At 39.5% G+C, this 23300-nt stretch overlaps 1 protein-coding gene and 1 pseudogene across 1 annotated transcript in view; one reads left to right on the top strand and one right to left on the bottom strand.

The window, feature by feature from the left end:
• The window catches only part of LOC149237563 (asterix-like protein), a 53086-nt gene extending 30161 nt beyond the window's left edge, over nucleotides 1-22925 (bottom strand). The window contains exons 1-2 of the mRNA XM_089372699.1: nucleotides 22637-22925; nucleotides 21497-21597 (exon numbers count right to left, since the gene is read on the bottom strand). Of these exons, the coding sequence (XP_089228825.1) occupies nucleotides 21497-21597; nucleotides 22637-22774 (239 nt within the window). The 5' untranslated portion in view covers nucleotides 22775-22925. The remainder of the gene's footprint in view (nucleotides 1-21496; nucleotides 21598-22636) is intronic.
• LOC149237564 (casein kinase 1-like protein HD16) lies at nucleotides 11853-19248 on the top strand (annotated as a pseudogene).
• Nucleotides 22926-23300: the final 375 nt, after the last annotated feature.

The raw sequence follows: 23300 nt of genomic DNA, 5'->3' as shown, positions 1-23300 counted from the left end.
CATACAAGGTCTAGCAATAAACAAGTCAGCCTCATCATGTTTGTCCATTAGGGAACAAACAAGGGACATCCAAATCGTGTTGGGTCATGCATACACCATGTAGCAATCCACCTCACAAGTTAAGTGTTTTCAAAAACACTTGTCTCCCCCCTTTGCAACTTAACCAATCCTGCCATTAGCAACTATGAACCTATTGAAGCCTTGGAATCAACTCAAATGTTATCCTCCATGAAGGCATCACACCTCACCTCCTCAAAACAATTGGAAGGCTCACCACATCCACAACTAAACTTGACTCCACTGCAAACTCTAAATTAATCTCTAGAACAATGACTTCCTCACTTCTTTCAATCTCTGAAGGAAAGTCCTATGAACTAGAAGATCTCGCATGCTCATCAAACTTCATCTTTTCTCACCACAATCTTATGCTATGCTGGAACATAAATCCTACTAAGTCTCATTGTATCCAACAAAAATACCCTTAATACTCAAGGGTTCCAAGCTTCATTATCTTCTCCTTAGGCACTATAAATTGGACAACCAAATACACAAAAATGTGACACATCTAGTTTAACACCAGTGAATGCCTCCTCCAACATTTTGCCCTTCAATAGCCTATAAGAGGAGATCTATCCATAATATACATAGTTGCGACATAATACATACTACCTGGGGCTAGCGATTTATTGTGAATGGTGTCTAATGTATGCTTTGGAATTAGTCTCTGATAATCTCGCTTGTGATCTCTAGCAATCCAACTTGGTTGATTTAGGCACAGCCACACTTTGTTCAAAATGTAGCAAGCAAGGTCTTCTGGTTTGTGCCTTAGCTAGTGAAGACCTCGAATTGTCCTTCTCCCATCATGAGTGCGAGCTCATGAGTTAGACTTCAATTACGATAAGTTATTTCCAATTTAATAGAGTAATCATCAAGTTAGCATGCATAGATTTGGAGCTTCAATGAAGTGAAGTCTTCATCAGTTTAACTAAAGAACGAGGTAGCAGTTGCAGGTTCAATTAGAGCGAGTTAGCCTTCAGTCTTGATTGAAGGAAGGACGAGTTAAGAACTCCAGTGTTGATTCGAGAGAGAGAGAGAGTGTCACTCCCAATTAACTTGTCAATGAGAACTCGAGTTCTAAATTTGAGTTAGGTCTCCTTACATGTTCGAATTGGGTCTATAAAGAGGAGGACGAAAGCACAGGAAAATTGATAAGTTTTGTGCACAAAGGTTTGTGTGACAAGACAATGCACGAGTTTGTGAGAAGATCCTTCATTGTGGAGAGCACAGAGATTGTGCCCTAAGAAATAAGAAGCACAAGTGCAATAGAATCTAGGAGGTCGGTTGTGCGCAGAGAATAGGAGTTGGGTCCTAAAGAATAAGATGCAAAAAGTGGGCTAAGAAATAGGGCACAAGTGCATTAGAAAATAGGACCTGAAGTGCGCAAGGATTTAGGGTTTCCAAGTGAGCAAGGAAGTAGGAGCGGGATTGAAGCAAGAGAGCAAGGTTTGCAGAGCAAGTCAAGGAGGCGGCGAAGGATTGGTTGCAAGCTAGAGGGTTGAGATCAAGCAGTGATGAAGGCCAACCGAGATCAACCATATCAGCTGAGATTTGTGACAGAAGCAAAACGCTTTCTCAAGAGAGACAGATTGCTTTGTAATAGATTCAATTGCTCCAAGACAATCAATAAAATACCACATCAAGGAAGCAGGTTTTCCCTATTGGGTTTCCTGAGAAAAATAAGTGTGTCAATTTGTGTGATGTGTTTTTATCTTTGTGTTTTATTCCACTGCTTATGAATTGTTAAGAGACTCTGTATCTTGGTGAAAGTAAACTAGTTTTCAGTTTTTAGTTATTCATCTAAGTAGTTGCAGAGTTTCATGGAAATTTAACATGGTATCAGAGCAAAGATCAATATAAAGACTAGCACCAGATTGACCAATTAGTGAACAATGTAGATCAAGCAGAACACTTGCGCTAGAGTTTGAAGAGCATAGCAGTTCTTTGGATAGCAGTATGGCGTTCCAAGGACTAAGATCGAATCACAGTTTAGAGGGAACCTCGAACTTCTGCTCATGGAAGGAGCAGATCTCAATAGTGTTGGAAGACAATGGAGTGCTCGAGTATGTGAAGCAAGTAATAACTCCACCTCAAGATGCCCAATAGTTGATCCACATAACAAGAATGACACCAAGGTGAGGAGGATCATTCCTGAGGGGATCAGAGATCATATTATCCCTCATCTCCATGAGAAGAAGACAGTGTATGAGATGTTTAAAGCCATCATAGATTTGTATTAGGGTTTCAATGATGTCAAGAAGCTTGCTCTCAAGGAGAAGCTAAGGAGTATCCAAATGTGCAAAGGAGAACCCATCATCACGTATCTTTCAAAGTTCACTCAGGTTTGGGATGAGCTAGGTGGTGTGGGTGTGACTGTAGCAAACAGTGACCTTGTGAGTCTTGCACTTTTGGGACTTCATAAGTCTTGGGAGAATTTCCAGGATGCAGTAAGTGGTAGAGAGAATATTCCCAGTTGGGAAAGACTATGGAGTGATTGCGTTCAAGAAGAGATTCGGAGAGGGACAAGATTTGGGAGATCAGCGTCGAAAGAGAACGAGGCGAACTTTGCCATGGCAGCTAAGTCACCGACACGAGGATTCGGGACACGTAGGATTCGAGATTCGTGGTGTCGGATTCGGACACGCTGACCCCCTCGAACAGGACACGTTAGGACACGTTATATATTATTTTATTAAATATATATATATATATAAAAATTAGATATTATCATATTTCTTACACAAATTTTAACTAATGATACAAATTTATTGATTTCAAACATAGATCTTCATCTATAGCTATTAGCATGCATAGTACATACAAAATTCAAATACATGTCAATCTATTATCTATTTCTTATGCTTGGCCCTCTTGCCACCACAAGAAATGTCTAATTTTTTAGTCTTCTTGGAAAATCAGGATCTTTGTCATTAATATCACCCTCTAAGCATTAATATCTAGAGGTATCTTTGTCACTACCTCTGTATCTGTATAGGGATCTTTATCATTAATATCACCCTTTAAGCATTAACATACGATAGAACAAGCATAACATGTCAAGTCAAGATTTTGTTTGAGTGATGCATACATTTTTAGGAGGGTCATGATACAGGAGTTCGACAACCAATGTCACTAACATCAAGGTACATAGAGGGATTGGTGCTCTTGATTAAATACGAGTTCCATACCCCAATACATGACAAAATTCAATGGAAACATTGCAATCCCCCAATCCTAAAATCCTGAAAAACTGATAAGTCTGCTGGATTTTGAATGAAATTTAAAATTCTACTTTCTCCATATGAAATCCAATGAGGCCAGAACCACTCTCAAACATCCTGAGTCATTTCACGGTAATGTTAAAAATTGAAGTAAAAGGATGAAAATTAATATTAAGGAGAATGTCACTTTTACTTTAAGAATTTAACATTACCATGAACAGGACACGTTTCCCAAAATCGCAACACGCTTTTGAAAATCGTGACACGACCTCGGATTCGACGTGTCGGAAAAGGACACGATGTGTCATATGATTTGGACACGAATCCAGACCGAATCGTGTTGGATTCGCTAGATTCGGGATTCGTAGGGGGTTTAGGACGAATCCAGTGACTTAGCCTGGCAGGCAAAGGTAGCAAAGCCAAGGGCAAGAAGGGCCAAGGAGAGGTCGAGTCCAGTCAGAAGGGTGAGAAGAAGTAGAAGGATTTAAAGAAGATCAAGTGCTAGTTCAGACACTATGCCACTAAGTGTCCTAATCAGAAGGTGTCTAGTAAGGATCGCATAGCTTCACTAGCTGAGGTAGATATGTTTTTTGCTCAATTCAAGAAAGATTTCTCTTTGATAGCTTGCATGGCAAGCTCAACAGACAACAACGTATGTGTTAAATTATGGTATGTTCTATGCTTAGAGCAATTTACTTATTTTTTTTCTTACTAGCCACAGATTAGCAATCACATATACATTAAGTAAAGTGCAGATAGAACATTAAATTATCAACAAAAAACAAGCCAAGACAAGAGACACAAGATGTGGCGGATAGCCAGGGACAAACCCCAATGCGAGGAAACCCTTTGATCAAATCTTCTTTTATCTTCAATAGTTCAGCAAAGAGAAATAGTACAAAATCTTAATTCCGTAATTTTATATCAACAGCAGCAAACCCTAGATCAGCAAAGTCAAACTTGGTCAAACTAACTGAAATTGACCTCTAAAATACTTGGTCAATTTCCGGTCAACTTGTCCTCGAACAGCCTGAAGAAATAGCCCTTGAACAACCCCAAAAGTTCAATCAATTTGCAGATTTCTGAAATCAACTTGCAGCCCTAAACTAGGGCAATCAACACCAGTCAAACCAGAGGTCAAATCAACTCGATTTTCGTGCCTAAAATTGTGGCCTGCCTAAGAGAGGCAACCACACCAATCCGCACTTCTGGAAGGTCAACGCTTGGTCAACGTTGGTCAAAGAGATGACCTGCTGCCCTAGCATCCTTCTTTCTGCGTCTTCCTTGCCTTAGGACGTCTTCCTTTCAGCCACACATGTGAGAGAGAGAGAGGCTCCTTTTATGCATAGGAGAGAGAGAGAGAAGATGAGTGAATTGAATTGTCCAAATGAGGAGAATGCACCTTGTATTTATATGCAAACGTTGAGGTTGAATAGACATGATTGTTGGGCTTTTGAGCCTACATAAGTTTGTTGGTCGACCTTAACAGTTTGTCCATAATCAAAATAAATTCATATCTCCATAAATACTTATCGGAACCGGATGATCTTTAGATCAATCCTACAACTCTCGATGAGAGGAATCTAGGAAAAATATCAAAAGCCATAAATAAGGTGATCCACATGGAGTTTAGCCCTAGTTGCATATTGATTTAGGAGCATCCTTCCACATGACCGAGAACAAGGAGTATTTTAGCCACCTAAAGGAGAAGGATATGCAGTTTCAGATTGAGCTAGGAGATGATGGCAAGAACTAAACTAGGGGAGTTGGTACTGTCAATTTTGAGAGCGAGTCGAGTATCTCTTTCCATCTTAGAGATGTCTTCTATGTTCCAGGCCTGATGCAACTACAACAGCGGATAACGCGATGGTGTTGAAGACAGATCCAGGTGGACGAGGTTCATCCAGAAGTACCTTCCTCGCTAAGAGCGGGTATTGAAAATGTAGCGAGCAAGGTCTTCTGGCTTGTGCCTTAGCTAATGAAGAACTCAAATTATCCTCCCACTATATGAGTGTGAGCTCATGAGTTAGACTTCAGTTAGGATGAGCTATTTCCAGTTTACTAGAATAATCATCAAACTAGCATGTGTAGAGTTGGAGCTTTAGTTAAGTGAAGTCTTCATCAATTTGGCTACAGAACGAGGTGGCAATTATAAGTTTAGTTAGAGCGAGTTAGTCTTCAATCTTAATTGAAGGACGAGTTAAGAACTCCAGTGTTATTGGAGATAGAAACACTGTCACTCAGTTAACTTAGCAATCAGTTCTAAATTTGAATTGGGTCTCTCCCATGTTAGAATTAGGTCTATAAAGAGGAGGACAAAGGCATAGGAAAATTGATAAGTTTTGTGCATAAAGGTTTGTGTGACAAGACAACTCACGAGTTTGTGAGAGGGGCCTTGATTGTGGAGAGCACAGAGATTGTCCTAAGATATAGGAAGCACAAGTGCGCTAGAATCTAGAAGGTTGGTTGTGCGCAGAGAATATGAACTGGGTCCTAAAGAATAGGAGGTAGAAAGTGCACTAAGAAATAGGGCACAAGTGCATTAGAAAATAGGACCTGAAGTGAGGAAGTAAATAGGAGACGTGTGCAAGGATTTAGGGTTGCCAAGTGCACAAGGAAGGAGGCGCAGGATTGAAGCAAGAGAGCAGGGTTCGTAGAGCAAATCAAGGAGGCAGCAAAGGATTGGTTGCGAGCTAGAGGTCAAGATCAAGTAGTGATCAACTGAGATTTGTGAGAGAAGCAGAACGCTTTCTCAAGAGAGCCAAATTGCTTTGTAATAGATTCAATTGCTCCAAGACAACCAATAAAATACCACATCAAGGAAGCAGGTTTTCCCTGTTGGGTTTCCTGAAAAAAAATAAGTGTCAATTTGTGTGATATGTCCTTATCTCTGTGTTTTTATTCCGCTGCTTACGAATTGCTAAGAGACTCTATATCTTGGTGAAATTAAACTAGTTTTTGGTTTTAAGTTATTCATCTAAGTAGTTGCAGAGTTTTATGGAAATTTAACACACTACATCTCATCATCATCATGCCAAGTTTCCTCCTCAAACTTCCTTGATCAAGGAGTTGAAATCAACACACTAGTTGTTGATAATCAAAAGAGTTTCAATGGCCCATTGACATTGTAGGCAAGGTTGTTGTGTGTTGTAACTTGTGTGATCTCACTTACTTGAAGGAAGGGGTGAAACATTGTGAGAAAGAACCCATTGAAAACCAATGTAGTGATATGAACTGGACTATTTGATGGAATAGTTGAAGGGACGAGTTCACTCAACAAATACAGAAAGGAAACTCTACCAAGGATGTCTGTGCAATTGACACAGCCCAGTACATCTTGGAACTTTGCATAATGGGGAAAACAGTGTTTGCTTTCATGGTGATACACAAAGGGAAACAATTTGAACTCAAAGCATAAGACCACACCCTACAATCACTAGCTGTAAGGATTGTGACCCACCTTAGCCTTCCCCCAAAAAGTGGTCCCTCCCCTCTTGTTGAGGATTCTTGCTCATCAAAAGAACCCTCCCTTTGTCCTAGCAATGCCCTCGGAGGGAAATCATGACACAACACTTCCAAACTTGGAAATGGATTATGGCACAAATGCTTTCAACGCAACTAACCCTAAGAGGGAACAGTGATTATATGTTGGATTCATGTCTCAAAACATTGTGCACCCTGACACCTACCATGGGTATGGAAACCAGTAACCTTTTTTCTTGCTTTAATTGATGTTTTCCTATATAGTTTTTCTTCTTGACTAATATGTGTAATGTCCTCAATTGATTAGTTTCCCACGGGAGGACAAAGTAGCCTATCCAACTCCGTAGGCTATAGTCTTTGATAAAGGGGAAAACTCAATTATCCAATTTTGGGGCAACATTAGGTAAATTTTCAAGTAGTTGGGGCAAAAATCCCAAATGCGGGGTTGCACATGAACCCCTCACATTAGGTTCAGGGAGAGAAGACCCATGGGGAAATCTATAAATAAAGGAGAGTTGGCATCATTTGATCATCATCAATTTGGATTGGAATATCTCTAATTTTCTTGACCCTGATGCTTTGAGGGTTTTAAGACCCCCTCTTCTTGATTAGTTTTGAAGGAGGTGATCCCAACCTAGATAATACTTCGTCTAGTTTTGGTGGAGCTAATCTCACCCTACCTAGACACCTCTTTTTACTATTCTAGCACAACATTCTCTCCTAAGTAGCTTGGATTTGTTTGATTAGCAAAGAAATTCTACATTGTGATCTGTTTTAGGGCAGCGAAAGTCTTCCTAGGGCTCCAAGCATAGAGTCTCCTGTGAAGTGGAATTTTGGTAATATTTTGGGAAATACTAAGGGGAAATTGAGTACAGCAAGGCCCTTATTCCGGGAGTAAAACTTCCCCTTTTTGTTGTCTGTACAACCTGTTGAATTTTTGTAACTATGGTCAGTCTTCATAATGTATATTTGGCCCTTGATGTATTTACATTGATTATTGTAAAGCTTATTTGAATTGCTAGAGTCAAAAGAAAAATTTATTTGTGTCAAGTCCCATTTGTAATTTTAAAACAAGAAAATTTGAATTTTTAAATTTGAAATTTTTGGCTCCTAGTTTGTCAAGTCAGCCCAGACAAAGTCACACCCATTCGACCCACCTAGTTCATAATATAAAGGCAGCTCGACCTCCTCCTTGAGGCATCAATTCGCAGTCTCTCAAACAAAACAATTTCTAGGCATCCTAGCGAAGGACAAGAAGGACAAGGAAGACGAAAAGGAGGACGAAATTTCTCTCTCTCTCTCTCTCTCTCTCTCTCTTCAGTTCACACTTTTCTGAGCAGTTTCTATTGCAGGGCCGAAATTTTTAGGCAATTGCAAGGGGCCAACATTCTGGGATTTTGGCAATTGCAAGAGGACCAAAATTATGGGGTTTATCAGTAGAGTGAAGCACTGGATCAGATTGGAAGGCTTGACTTGGAGGGTTTTATCAGGTTTAACCATAGATTAGTTGAAGGTCAGTTTGACCGAGTTGATGCTTAAAAGGTTTAGGTGTGTCTCTTGTTGAACAAAAAATCTCTATTGAAGGTCGTTGGGTTCTTCCCTTTAGTGGGTTTTCCAAGGTAAATCTTCTACTCTCTTTGTGCTTTGTGATCTCTATTGTTCTATTCTTGTATGGTTGAATTTCTGAAGTATAATTGCTTAATGATATATTGGAAAAATTAAAAGAAGATTAACATCATCAGAAGTAATTATCAGTTTTCAGAAATATTGTGCTAGTATCTATTGCACTTGAAAAATCAACATAGCCAATGAACAAGGATTCAATTTGCAGCCTATTGAAGGGCAGAAGGACAGCAGAGCGGTGAAAAAAACAACGAGGCAGCACTATGGGATCGCAAGTCCCAGGCAACCGCAGGCCACAGGGCCAAGAGCTTCAGGTCTTGATTCTAGCAACGACTCTTAAACAAGGTCATCATCATACCTCAGTTTCGGATTTGGAACAGCAAGCCAGTCAGGGCAGAGGAGTCTGATCAGAGCAGTGAACAATAAGCAAGTGAATCTGGATAGGAAATCTGGCAGGGAAGCAAGACACCCAGCCTAGTTAGGTCAACACCAGTATAACAGAATTCTTAGCCAATTATTATGTGAGTTGACAGAAGTTGTATGGGATCAGTCATTAATTGAAGCTGATGATTTATGATATTGTTGGGTAATAATAGCAACTGTTGAATTGGTTAGGATAACTTGTGGCTACATTATCAGTACCAAAGGGATCAATACTATCAAGGTGTAACAACCCTAGTAATTGTTGTGGAAACAATATAGGTTAGTGAAGTTTTAATTTTGTTATCTATAGCATGGTTATAATTGAGACATTATGTTGATGATACTCATCGTTGCTTCATTTTAATGATCTTTGTGGAAAGTTATAAGGACTACTGTGATATTATTGCAATATTTTTTCCCTGTTTGAAACCCTAAGGGCAGAAAAAATACCCTAGGACACTAAAGTAGTATCAGAGCTAGCTCTCCTACAAGCCTGGAGGGTTGTTTAAAATGGAGCAACTGGAACCAATTTTTGGGAAAGAGTGTTAATTTTCCAGCATTCTATGCTTAACACAATCACTTATTACAATTCTTCTTTAGTTAGCAATCACTTTATTCAATAAATTCAATCTTCCAGCAACAATAAGCAAATGTACATAAAACACTAAACCAAGATGCACAATAGAAGACAGCCAAGAACAATAGAGACACAGTATTTGGTCAAAGCTTAGGGGAAAACCCTTTCCAAATTCTTCTTCTATTAGATTGTCATCAAATGTTCAGCAGAGAGATACACTGTTCAAGGACATCCACAATGAGTCAAAGGGTCAAGCCCTTGACTAACCAAGTCAACTATCCAATATCCAATCCAAAATGAGCCAAATAGTCAACTCTGGTCAACAAGTAAAATCTACAAATTCTCTCAAAATCAACAACAGCACAGGATGCCCTAACCAGTCATGATCAACAGTCAAATCAACCTTCAAAAGGCCGCTTGGTCCAACAGTCAAAAAACTCGGCCTTCTTTCCTTATTCAAACCCTGACAAAGCAGCCTCCAAAAACTCGGTCAAAGGAAAGATAAAGCCTACGGTCAAACCTCCACAGATTTGTGATCAAACTCAATAAAAGTCTGTGGTCAAAGCAGGTCAACTTGCCCAAAAAAATTCAGTCTCTTGCCCAATCAATTCAGCCTTCCAAAACAGAGATAAATTCTGAATTTCCAAGTCAAAATGATCTAATTCAAACCAAGTCAAAGGCTGGTCAAAGTTGTCCCAACAAAAAGTCAATGCACAAACTAGAAATCTCCTCCTTCCCTTCGCACGTGTGAGCTTGGACCTCCTATTTCAAACCTGTACAAACCAATCAAATCAAGAGAGAGAATATGTGATGTGTGATGATGACCTCCAAGTGATGTGACATGATGTGTATTTATGTGTCTTAGGGGGGTCGAATTTCCTTGCCCAGTGCGACTTGTACTTTTGTGCACATGTGGGTTTCATATTAAAAACAATATTTTGCCTTAACCAAATTAAATTCTTCCAAGGGCTAGTAGGGTCTTCTCCAGATGAGGAAGGCTTCCCAATGAAGGGAATTTCTCCCTGAGCTGACAAATTTCAACAAGTGTATGCAAAGTCTTGGCAGAAATATGAAGAATATCAAAAGAACTAGGACAATTTGAAGCATGGGCGAAGGCACACCCAAATGATTGGTCATGGCTATACAAGAACCAGAAGAGTGGTCACAAAAATCAAGCAAAAGAGAAAGATTACGAGGACCAAACACCCATGACTCCCAAAATTGATCAAGCACCTAAATTGGAAGATAAGGGCTCACAGCGGAAAGCAATCATAAGGAACTGTAATGAATTATGGGCTAGTTGCAGGAAAGATAGACCAGATAGTATTGTTGTTGAATCGAAGGTAAAGAAACAGACCGCTAAGGTAACTCAGACCCTATTTCCAGCAAAGATGGACAATATGGAAATTAGCAGTGACGATGATAAGAACTTAGTTGCTAATGTAAACAATGTTGTCTCAACAGAAATTGAAATTGGAGTGGTGAATGGAAAACATATTGGTCCTCTTGTTCAAAATAAAACACCTATTTTTCCCATTAAAGAAAACCCTACTCAAGTAAGGACAATGTCTCTGTTAACCCCAAGGTCACAAGCATTTATGACATCATCACCAACAAGATCAATAAATGCCCCATATAAAACTCTTAAGGTGAGAGATAACATTCATTTACTTAACCACGGATTTAATCATCCAGCATGTGAAGTACGAGATACTAAAGGAGACATGGATTATGAGACCAATTGTGCAAGGATAATCGAAATTGTGGCACAATGTATAAAGAAGCTACTAAAATAAGAGGAAGAGTTAAATAAAAGTGCTGCAACACCTCTAGGAGGAGGAAAATCCTAAAGAACCAACAGTATCTAAAGTTATGCAGCAAGAGCATGGCATTACCAATGAAAATAAAAAATAAAAAATTAGGGCATATTGCTCCTGACAAGACAGGGAAAATTCCTAAAATAGGAAAATACATGTAGCAATGGGAGTGTTGCAAATCAAAATGCCAAAGGTGGTAGAGTTGACAGCTATCAAAGAGAAATAATAGGGTAAGGGGTGGAAAGAACAGAGATACTAGAAATAGGATGCACAATGGTTGACACTAAGAGAGAGCCCACTCCAGATGTAAAGTGCACAAATGTTGAGCAACATGGCATGAACGAAGTACAAATCAATTCAAGATCGGATGGCCAAAGCAAACCAAATTCATAAGTGGAAGCTAATGAGGATAACATTGACGACCATGGCTCAGACCATTATGTGAAAAGGCAAAAGTTAAGTTCACAAAATAAGTCACTTGCAATAGCAACAGGCTATTCTCATCCTTTCAAGGTATCAACGAGTGGAAACATTAAAACAAAATCTGGAAATGGTAGGGGTTGTTCTAAGGACCAAGGTAATAGCAAGGACTACTCCAAAGGTCATGGAAATGGTGAGGAAGAGATATCACAATAGAGACCTTCAAAAAGGATGGAAAAGGTAGGAAACAAGCTCCAGTCAAAGAAGGAATTTTACCCCTATCGAGAGTACTTGTGGAACAGTAGACACAATAATGAGAGAGACAGCAGGCGTCAGGGAGATTACTATATTCCTGTAAGGAGTATGTTGGGGCCCAACCTTTGGGATGTATGGATGTAATGTTCCCAATTTTATGCATGCAAAAATCACTTAGGAGTTTTGCCAACTTTTGGATAATATTAAAAAGGGGAAAATATTATTTTGTGAAAGAGGGAGAAATTATTATTTTAATGGAATGGAGGCAAAGTAATATTTTATTGGAGGAAGGCAACTCATTATTTTAATGGAATGGTGGCAAAATAATATTGTATTGGAAAAGTGAGGCAAATTATTATTTTATTGGAATGGCAGCAAATTATTATTTTATTTAAATAGCGGCAAAAAGTGAAAAATGGCCCCACCAATAAAATAATAACGGAAAAAGGAGAATCTAGAAGCTACAGGGAGGCTCCATGAAGAATTATAAAAGGAGGAACTCAATTGCAAATCATTCTAATCTATCCATCTCATTGACAATTGAAAGGAGCTCAAGCGAGTTCAAGAGTTTCAAGCGAAACTCAAGCTAATTTCGGTGGACTTCGAGTGCCACCCTAGTTAGCTATTTGGGGAAGATTATTTCAGATATTCCATTGTGCTTAATGTCAAGAATCTTCAGATCTAATTAGCATTATTGCAGGCAGCTCCCATATTGTGAACTAGATTTTATTGCAGGAGATTATTAGCATTGTGAATTCAGTATTGTAGGGTTTATTCCTTCCACTTCCAGGACCAAGTTCAATTCTACATTCCAAGGAGGATGAGTACAAAATTGTGAAGCAGAATCTGAAGTGGTTTATCCATTAAATTCAGGGACAAAGCCTCAATCTCCTAGGCCGTAATTGTTTGCAGGAGTTGGTCGAGTTACATGTAACTTAGGAGGCCGAGTGTTTTTCATTAGTGCCAAAGGAGGAGCGATTGAATACTCATATCCCTCATGGTCTTAAGGGCCGAATTTAGAAACCATTTGGAGAGATCGATTAGCAGACTTTGAGACCATGTTATCCCTTCAGTTGTGCCAAGGGTCTCAGTGCCAAGCTCCATGAGTTTTCAGAACTCCAGCAATAAGAAGCCGAGTTACATATAAGGAGAGGAGCCGAATTATTTTTGTGCATGAGCAGGGGTCTCAAGGCCGTATTGTTGTGTGCACCAGCAGTGGTTTCAAGAGCTGAATTGTTGCTCATCATAGGAGGGCTAAGCACTTGTGTAAGACTGACAAATCAGCCTTAGAAATTAATGCATCTATGGACAGAACTATTGTTGCCATAGAACTATAATTTCAGGAGGTAAATCAGACTGTCCCTCATCGTTCTATCTCTGCCTATCAAGGAAAAGGGGACAGATTCATTGAACAGTCCAGTTATTTTAGGAGAGGCCGAGTAGTTTGCTTGGAGATATTAGCACCAGTCAGAGGAGATAAAAATACTGAGACAAGGAATCACTGTTCCACATCTAATAATTCAAACTGCATGCCTGTAGCAGCTCATTATAAGGAGACGAATTTTGCAATGTGCCTGTAGCAGCCTATTTGGGAAAGCCGAATTGATTTGAAAAGGATTCTCCAAGACAAGTTTGGTTGGCAGATGTTTGTCCAGGTGTAATCTCTTCAATTGCCTTGTAAATTTGACAAATGTGCTCTCAATATAGAGCAACATTTTCCTCAGAAGTTGTTCTTATTCCAGATTGCATATGAATTGTTTGATGAAATCTCCATATTTCCTATTGAAGTGAAATTTTTGGGTTTGTCATTAAACTGTTCGTAAAAAGGTGTCAAAGAAGTATTTTGAATACTTTTGGAAACATTTGAATTGAAGGAGTTGTCATTGTGCACTAAATTACTTGAAGACATGCTTGGTTGAAATGTTATTGCCATAGCCTAGCATATGTTTTGATATTCACCATTATTCTTCCTAGTGAGAAAATCACAATGGAACTTGTCTGGCCAAGCAATGTCTACAGAGATGGTTGCATGCACTATTGTGCAGGCAATATCAATTCCTGAGAAACTGCATTTAAAAGGATTTGTTCATGGAAACGTAAAGCCTGAAAAAAAATTACTTTGCCAGCCTGGAACTTCTGATGTGAAAAAGCTCTCTCTGGTAGATCTTGGTTAGGCCTCTAGGTGGAAGATTCATCAGCAGGTCAGCATCTTGACTATAATCAATGAACTGATGTCTTCAGAGGTACTGTTAGGTATGTCAGTGTACATGCACATTTGGGGAGAATGGGAAATAAACGATGTGTTGTAGAGTCTCTAGCATACACATTAATATTCCTTCTTAGGGGCGGGTGCCTTGGCAAAGTTACCAGGGTAACAACAAGGGTTTTCTTGCTTGTAAAAAGAAGATGGCGACTTCTATCAAAATGTTGTGTTGTTTCTGTCCAGTTCCTTTCCGGCAATTTCTTGAAGCAATCACAAATATGAAATTCAATGAAAAACCAAATTATTTGAAGCTTATTTCCCTTTTTTGAGGCATTCTTGGAGCAAATGTTTCAATAAGGCCAATAAATACAGGTGGAGCTCAGCAGGCTAGTAAAAAACGAGCAAGGATGCCAGTTGATGTCAATGATGGTGAGCATCCCAATAAGAAAGGTTTGACTTGGAACTCCAGCAACTCAATGGATAACTGTTTACAATGCTCAAGGACCTATAAAACACAGATACCATTATAATATTCCTGATGTGCGGCTTCATCAACATGTTGAGAAAGGGAATGGAGATGGGTTGTATATTAGTTGTGTGGCTTCTTGCACAAATCGTTGGGCTATCATTATGGATACAGGCTCAGAGTTCACCTCTTAAGTATATGACCTTTCTGCTATCTTCCTGCAAAAGGATTGGATTATGGAACAGTGGGAAAAGAAATACTATATCAGTGCCATTGTTGGCGCTATGAATGGCAGTTCCTTGTTGGGTTTTCCTAGTACTTCAGATCAGGTCTATGTCTAATCATGATCATAAACACACAGAAATACACACAACTTAAAGCTCTTTGCACAACGGAAATGTAACAGCAGTGAATCAACAAATTACACAAGACAAATATTTGACCCAAAACTTGTTTTTATTATTCCTTCAATAAAACAAACATAGGGCTCTCGTACCAGAGATCATGGCCCTTACACAGCCCTGATACAAGGAAACTAGGGCTCGAAGTCAACTACTTTTGATTGTAAATCTGCCCAAAAATAAGAACAAAACTTGACTTACTTGCTGAAGATAACCTTGACCACAGTCCTTTCAGTCCACTTTGTCTTGACACCTGGCAAGTCCTTTGCCTCCTTTGACTACAAAGAATGAAAGAAATACCTTCTTGTACTCTTTTGTTGTTAAAATTGGCAACTAGGGCCAGATTCCACCTTGGGACAACTCATTTGATGAAGATGATTGCATCAAATTCCTCTTTTCGAGAGGACCAAAATTGATATAAAGATCATCTCATTTGGACAAGCAGAAGTGTGATTTTGAATTTATGCCCACACATGTGCAAATTGTTCAGGTCGGCCACATCATCATGTAGGTTCATAAAGCCCATTGGACATGACTCTTCACCCACAAGGACTTGTATAAATACAAGTGACCTTTCACCTCATTTGGCATCATCATCACTCACATTTTTCTCTCTCCTTCTCTCATTGGTTCGTACAACATTGGGCATTCTCTCTCTCACACGTGGCACCAGGGCTGAGTTGCAGGACCGAAAATTTCAGGAAGCAGACCAAGTTTGACCAACGTTGACCAGGGGTTCTTTGACCAGCTTTGACTGAAATTTTTGGAGGATTGTTTCTGTCTTTTTAGGCCGCATTCCTGGCCACAGAAATCAAAAGAATTTGGGCAGTTTGACCAGCGCTGACTTCAGACTCTCAGAGTCGACTGCAATTTTGACCACAGAAAATTACAGCGGTTTTTCTCTCTCATTTGACCAAATTTGACTGGACTGTTTTGGGTTGATTTTGACCAACAAGGAAGGCCAAGATTGACTGTGATTGACCGAGCTCAAGGAGGCAAGTTTGACAGCTGCATTGACCATCTTTGACTTTCTGGTTAGCGCTGATTTGACTGCAGATTTTGACAGGGCTGTTTTGACAATTTGGCAAGTACTCTCTCTCTGTGCTGAACATTTTGATATAATAATAAGAAGAATTGATCAAAGGGTTTTCCCCACATTGGGGTTTTTCCTTGGCATCCGCCAAATCTGGTGTCCTCTTGTCTTGGCTTGTCTTCTGCATTTTGTTTCATGTTCTATCTACTTTTACTGTCAATGTGATTAATGGTTAATGTGATTGCTATTGGAAATCTAAATTGGAAATTGTCATTGGGCTGGTAAAGGAACATTGAAGAAATTGTGCTAGGCCTAGAACATACCATTGTTAACTAAAATTAACCTCTGTCCACCAGTTGGTCACAGTGTACTTGCTCCTTCAAATACATGCATGTTTTAGCTACAAAAGAGGTCCGCTACTCACAGTGAATTACCCCTACAATTCACTGTATATTTAACCCTCAAACAGCTGTCCAAACAATCCTTAGTTGAACAGACTTCAACAGTCCACCTCAGCAACTGATCTCCAATAACATAACAGCCCAACCACTGTCCACCTGACCTTATCTTTTTGCCTGTAGATGTCCGTTGTCTCTGTCCCAAGTCTGAGGCTAGTTCGGCCTCTTTCAGGGCAGGCCTGGACCACAGAAGCCATCCACAATTTCCTGAGGAACTTTGATCCTCCACAGCAGACAAAACCAAGGCTTATTATGGCTCTTTCAGGATCTCGACCCTCCTTTAACACAGGACAGAACTCGAATGCCAGATAGACGTTCGGTGGCTTGTTCCTCCTACACTCGGCCTGAACAGAGCCCTAGCTAGGGCACAGAACCACAACAGAATTTTGTCCTTCTTCTTGGCAAACTCAGCCTACCTACAAGCACAAGACAGACCATAAAATTGCTTCTTTTCTTCCCTGCAGCTCCTTCTGAGGTTCACTTCTTTCTACGCTCAGTATGCTTCTTGAGATCAATTGCTATGTGTGTGTTCAGACCTTACTAGGCCTCCTTTATTTATACCTCTCCAATTATCAACTTAGGAGCCCTTAACTCCATTCAAGGTGTGCTCTTTCAATAATTAAAATAAACAATAATTTTCCTTTGGGTCTTTAACCCACAACATTGGGTCTAAACATATTTTTAAAATTATGTAGGTCTGACTCGGACTCGCCCTGGTTGACCGAGCCATAACCCTGCCCGGATTGACTAGGTCAATTATCTAGTTCAGCGGCCGGTCCGTTACCGAACCAGCCGAGTTGGTCAACGACTCGGCTGGTTTGGTAACAGACCAGCCTCACCGACTTACACTGACCGGTCTTAATGACGGGAAAAAAAGGCAGGCTGGGTCGGGCTGGGCAGACTTGAAATCATTTTTTTGTTTAAACTATTTCCTAGCCCCTCTACCCCTCTCCCACGCCTATAAAGGTGACCCAACCCCCTCATATTTCCTCACAACTATCTCATTGCATTTGTGTGAGCATTTGTGAGGAGTTTGTGAGCAGTTGGAGTTGGTTTTTGGAGCAACATTGAGGAGTTGGTTCTTAGAGTAGCATTGAGGAGGTTCTTGGGTGATCTTTGGAGCAACATTGAGGAGTTGGTTCTTAGAGTAGCATTGAGGAGGTTCTTGGGTGATCTTTGGAGCAACATTGAGGAGTTGGTTTTTGGAGCAGCATTGATTATATGTTTTTGTTCTGATCTCTATATATTACATATATTGGACAATGCACTGGGTGCCATTTTGATATAATAGATATATTCATGAGTATACTTTGATTAGGTGTTGTCTTCTCTCTATTATTCTAATGCTTTGAGTTTGGAAACATGAATGAAAATTGTCAAAAATATGATTTTCATTAAAAATCAAATATTTAATGTACTTTTTACAAAGACTGAGTCATTGGAATCAACTAGTCTAAGTCGATACCGAGTCGGAGTCCGAGTCAGAGTTGACCATCGATCAGTTCTGAGTCTAACTCCAAGTTTTAAAACATTGGATCTAAAGCCTACCGCTTGGGTACATCACCCATAAAACCTCATTTTCATGCGTTTTCTCCACACAACCTAGTACCCCAAGGGTTATGGGAGTACCTCCCAAACAACAATTTCAACATTCTTTGGTTGTTATGTCCAAGGGAACGTCTTATACTCAGCAACCTTATAAAGTCGGCTATTTTTTTCCTTTCAAATGAATCAGTAAAAAGTGGAAGGAAGGATTTTATGTCAAATCGATGACAACTACTGAGAGTCAATGGGGTGTGGCCATGTCTCGGAATGCAGTTTTCTCAGATCAGGTTGTTGAACTTGATTTTCTCTATCCAAATGAAGGCATTCATGTTGGGAGAAAGCAGATAAGGATGAAGGGCTGCGGGATCTGAGAGAAAGGGAAGATATTAGCAAGGAGAAAGAAGAGTGGAATTGCAAATTCTTGGGATTTTCCCTGCTCAAGGAATCTGCTGGTATACTGGTTTGCAGGTAACGCCCGGTCATAATATTCTCCAGACAACTCACAAGACAAGGATGTCCAACCAAGAGAGGGCCTCATCCTTGAAGATAGGAGGGCAGATTTTGCAGCACCCAAACTTGTCATTGCTTGAGGACAAGCAATGTCGGGAAGGGGCGATTGTAATGTCCCCAATTGATTAAATGCCACAGGAGGACGAAGTAGCCTATCCAACCCCGTAAGCTATAGTTTTTGATAAAGTGGAAAACCCAATTATCCAATGTTTGGGGCAACATTGGGTAAATTTTGTGTTTTCTGGGGCAAAATCTTAAAAGCCCAAATTGGGTGTTGCACATGAACCCCTCACATTTGATTAAGGGAGAGAAGCCCTAAGCAGCTCAGATCTGTCTGATTAGCAAAGAAATTCTACAATGTGGTCTATTTTAGAGCAGCGGAAGTCTTCCTAGGGCTCCAATCACAGAGTCTCCTGTGCAGCCAGTTTTTAGTAATATTTTGGGAAATACTGAGGGGAAATTGAGTGCAGCAAGGCCCCTATTCCAGGAGCAGAACTTTCACTTTTTGTTGTCTGTGCAGCCAGCAAACAAGGATTCAATCTGTGGCCTGTTGAAGGGCAAAAGGACAGCAGAGCAGTGAAAAAAACAGTGAGACAGCACTGTGGGACCGCAGGCCGCAGAACGGCCGCAGGTCCAAGAGCTTCAGGTCCCGATTCTGGCAGTGACTCTTCTTTACCCAGCATCATACCTCAGTTTCAGATTTGGAACAGCAAGTCAATCAGAGCAGAGGAGTCTGATCAGAGCAGTGAACAATAAGCAAGCGGGTCTGGAAAGGAAGTCTGTCAGGGAAGCTAGATACCCAGCCCAGTTAGGGCAACATCAGTATAACAGAATTTGTAGCCAATTATTCTGTGAATTGATAAAAAATGTATGGGATCAGTCATTAATTGAAGTTGATCATTTAGGATACTGTAGGGTAATAGTAGCAACTGCTGAATTGGTCAGGATTAACTTGTGGCTACATTATCAGTACTAAAGGGACCAATACTGTCCAGGTGTAACAGCGCTAGTAAACTATTGTGGAACCAGTATAAGTTACTGAAGTTTTAATTCTGTTTAGTTTATCTATAGCATGGCTACAACTGATGCATTATGTTGATGGTACTCACTGCTGCTGCATTTTAATGATCTTTGTGGAAAGTTAAAAGGACTACTGTGATATTAGTGCAATATTTTTTCCATGTTTGAAACTCCAACGGCAGAAAAAATACACTAGGACACTACAATATGTAAGGCAACATAGTTGCAAAGCCCTAAGAAGCTGGAATAGAGAAGATAGACTTCGTGACTTTTTGTATAGAATGGCCTGTTTATGGACATTTGGCCTCAGCCTTCCCTATATATTACACAGCCGCCCAGCTTGGAAACATTTTCTAATATAAATAACCATTATTGTGAAAAAAAAAATTATGAAGCAAAAAATTCTAGAAAGATCCCTGCAAGAAAACGAAACCCACCTATCATGGTCCCAAACAGCTGACCATGTGAACACACTTACATACATATGTTGAAGTGGCTTGGCTTTGGGCCAAAGTCAGAAAAGCAGTCAATTTCTTATTCTCTATAGAATTTAGTAAGGTGCACGCTGTTTACCAAAGGTCAATAAGGTTGTCTCCTCTTCTTTAAGTTCTTGCTACGGGTTATTTAACAGTAGCCCATTTTGCCTTTGGTTTTAACTTGAATAAAGGGCTTGGATAAAAAGATGAAACCTAGAAGAGAACATAAAAGTAAGAAACAGAAACTTGATGAGAAAGCGCAAAATTTTCAAGGGAAATGGTCAAGAACAGCCTAAACTCCCATCTAGCTCCAATCCTAAATTCTGCTGTTTCAATTTCAAGCTGAACAATCCTCCTCCGAGCTCAAAACTGGTGCTGCTCCTCACACACTCAGTTGCTGCTGCCCTTGTTTTTCTCAATTCCAAAATAATTTGTGAGGATTACATAAGTGGGTGGGAACATTTTAAGGAAGCTGGTGACAATATAATGCTTGGAAAAAAGCTATGAAGTTTTATATGGCCCATTTATTGTTCGGCACTAAGAGGGATGCCCATCATCCCCATTTGCAAGGGCAGGTCCCCAATATACCCCTGCCATGGGGGATATCCCTACAGAATCAGGCTATCAGCTACAAATCAGGTATAGCAAGGAACATAGCTAAACCGTACCCCCATCACCTTCACATAGGGTTCACAAAGGATGCATCCCTCACCCCTAGGGCCATATGTAAGAGATGCATCCCCATGGAACTCGGATTAACAACAATATCTTTCAGGTGGATCATCAAATAATAAACCCTATTCTTCACTTCAAAGGGGTTGGGTGCCATGCCCGATAGCATTCTTGGCCTTTCTCAACTTTATTTTTAGGTCCGAGCATCGGTGACAGAAACGAAATGTTGCACACTCCCAGACATTGTCTTTCACATAACCGAATTCCTGAATTTGAGAAAGCTTTTCTCATTCTATCCTTGACTCTTAATCATCACTAACAGTAGAAACTAGTTTCTTTTAGACCATAAAAAGATTCAAGTACCACTAAGATGCAATGTTACATAAAGTTAAAGCTTGTAGAGTACATAAGCCACAAAAGAAGAGGTAAAATTTGTTTGACATGGACCAATCCAATAGAATTGGAAAACGTCACTAGACTAGTAATCGGTGGCCAGCCTTTTCAATAGACAACATGCTCAAGGTCATGATTAACCCAGTATTTAATATCAACCAAGCATATGGACTAATACTGCAAAAAACAGCTCAAGGTGATCTGGTAAAATTCAACTAGACATTTATTATACTGATGTTTTAACTTTTCCATCCAAATCTTGATTGGAAACAATTAAATATAGAATTCATTAGAAATCTGAAACCCCGTGTTACTGCATAATCAGAACTGTAAAAACTGCTTGTAAAAATATATGAAAATTATATATTAATAAATTAAACATAGAAAGCAGTATAAGATGGCAAACTAATACTGCTTAATAAATGAAATCAACCACGACTTACGTCATAGCCATCATAATTTGCTTTAGATCATTTTCCATATTTCTCATATTTGCTAGTGACTGTGCACAGAAAATTATTGCCAACCACGATCCAAGCTTGTACTGCACAAGATCAGAAAAACATCATCTTCTCATTAGCATATAATACCTCCCCCTATGAAATGTAATCCAACAAACCCCAGTAAAATATAACTTAGGATGAATAACGCCATCTTTTCTAAAGGAAAAGAACAAAATTTCATAGTGGAATTATAAGGTAAAACAATTATAAAATAATCCTTTTGCATCAAACTTTCACGTTTAATACTTTTGACAGGTAGAATAAATTTTCTCAAAGAAGCAGTTATTTTCAAGTGAACTTATACACATTCAAAACCCAGCAATGAGTATAGTATTCCCTGCTTTAACAAGAAAGCTAAGCATCCAATTCAAAAGCTCAGATGCACAAATGTCAGTAAGTACTTTATAAAAGGCCACCTGAAATTTTTCTAAAGGTTTGGAAGGCAGAACTGGAATAATAGCTCCAATCTGTTCTTTTACGTATAAAAGTGCTCTGTATAGGTCTTCGTTAAGCATTCTAGCTGCCTATATTTAAATGGAGGCAAGACTATCATCAACTGGCATAAACCCTATGGCTTTTTAAGGCGCGTTGATCTACTTCAAGAATTCCTATTTTGTATATACCACCAAAAACAGTGTACTTTAATGAACCTGTTGTTCTGAAATAGACCTGCTTTTTATAAACAGCTTTGTTGTGTCCCCATCATGTCAGCAACCACCCCGGTGTCCATTACCCTCCCCCTTTACAATTCCTTTCAGATGAAAGGTGTACTGAATGAGTATATGCAAATTGCCTAGCCCCTTTTGTAGTGGGTGTTCTTCCCACCATTCAGCATTCTCTACTCTATCCTAAAGTCTTCATAATTATTCAACCCCATCTTCTGCTAGATTTATGTTAGTAAATCTCCTTGTCGCTATGCCTCTCGCCTGTAAGGGTTCTTCCATGCATCCATATTGACCACATACCCACTCCGTGTAATAGTGCTACTATCCTAGCCGTACCTTGTTTTATTTTCTGCAATCCCATATATATACATATGCCCAAAAATGGAAAAATGTATAGACAGAGAATTGGACTCACCCGAAGCATCACCCCTGCAACTCCGCACATGATGGCGAGGAAACTGGAGTAATCAGCCGGTAGATCCTGTGAAATGGCAGGCGGCGTGTAGGGCTTGGCCATTGAAGGCTGTCTCGGATCTGAATGAGTAGTCGACATCGTTCTTCGATTCAATCGACTGTGATCTGTTTTCTCTGGATAACACGCTTACAGATTGCTCCGTTCGCGGGGAAGCACAGAATTTGGGGGTCGACTGCTGTTTCTCGAAAAAACGAAAATGCTACACGCTCGCAATGTTTATAGCGAGAATTTTACTTCTATATGATTCGTTGGTTTTTTTCCTTTAATAGAAAGTAATTTGCAAGGTACACAATTAAACTTTTTCTTTGTCCTTGTTATTATAATGGGGGAGAGTATTTTTAACAACAAATAAATCACATATATTGTTAATTTATGATTTAGCAAAAGTTGAGATGTCTTAACCTTTACATACCTTTATTAATAATTTAGTAATAATTTATGATTGTTTCTCTTCTCTTTGTCATTATAATAAAAAAGTCTCTTTGTCACTATCATATAAAAGAGTATATACAACAATCCACAAATTACATGTATCAATAATTTATGATTTAGTAAGAGTTGAGATGTCTCAACCCTTACAGACGTCTCGACCCCCACTAATACT

This window comes from Pinus tabuliformis, chromosome 8 (assembly GCF_031772625.1).
Source record: "Pinus tabuliformis cultivar Carrire ecotype Pingquan chromosome 8, CPIR1, whole genome shotgun sequence".
NCBI lineage: Eukaryota > Viridiplantae > Streptophyta > Pinopsida > Pinales > Pinaceae > Pinus > Pinus tabuliformis.
The sequence above is the reverse complement of the archived record's forward strand: the minus strand, read 5'-3'. Positions and strand labels throughout refer to the sequence as shown.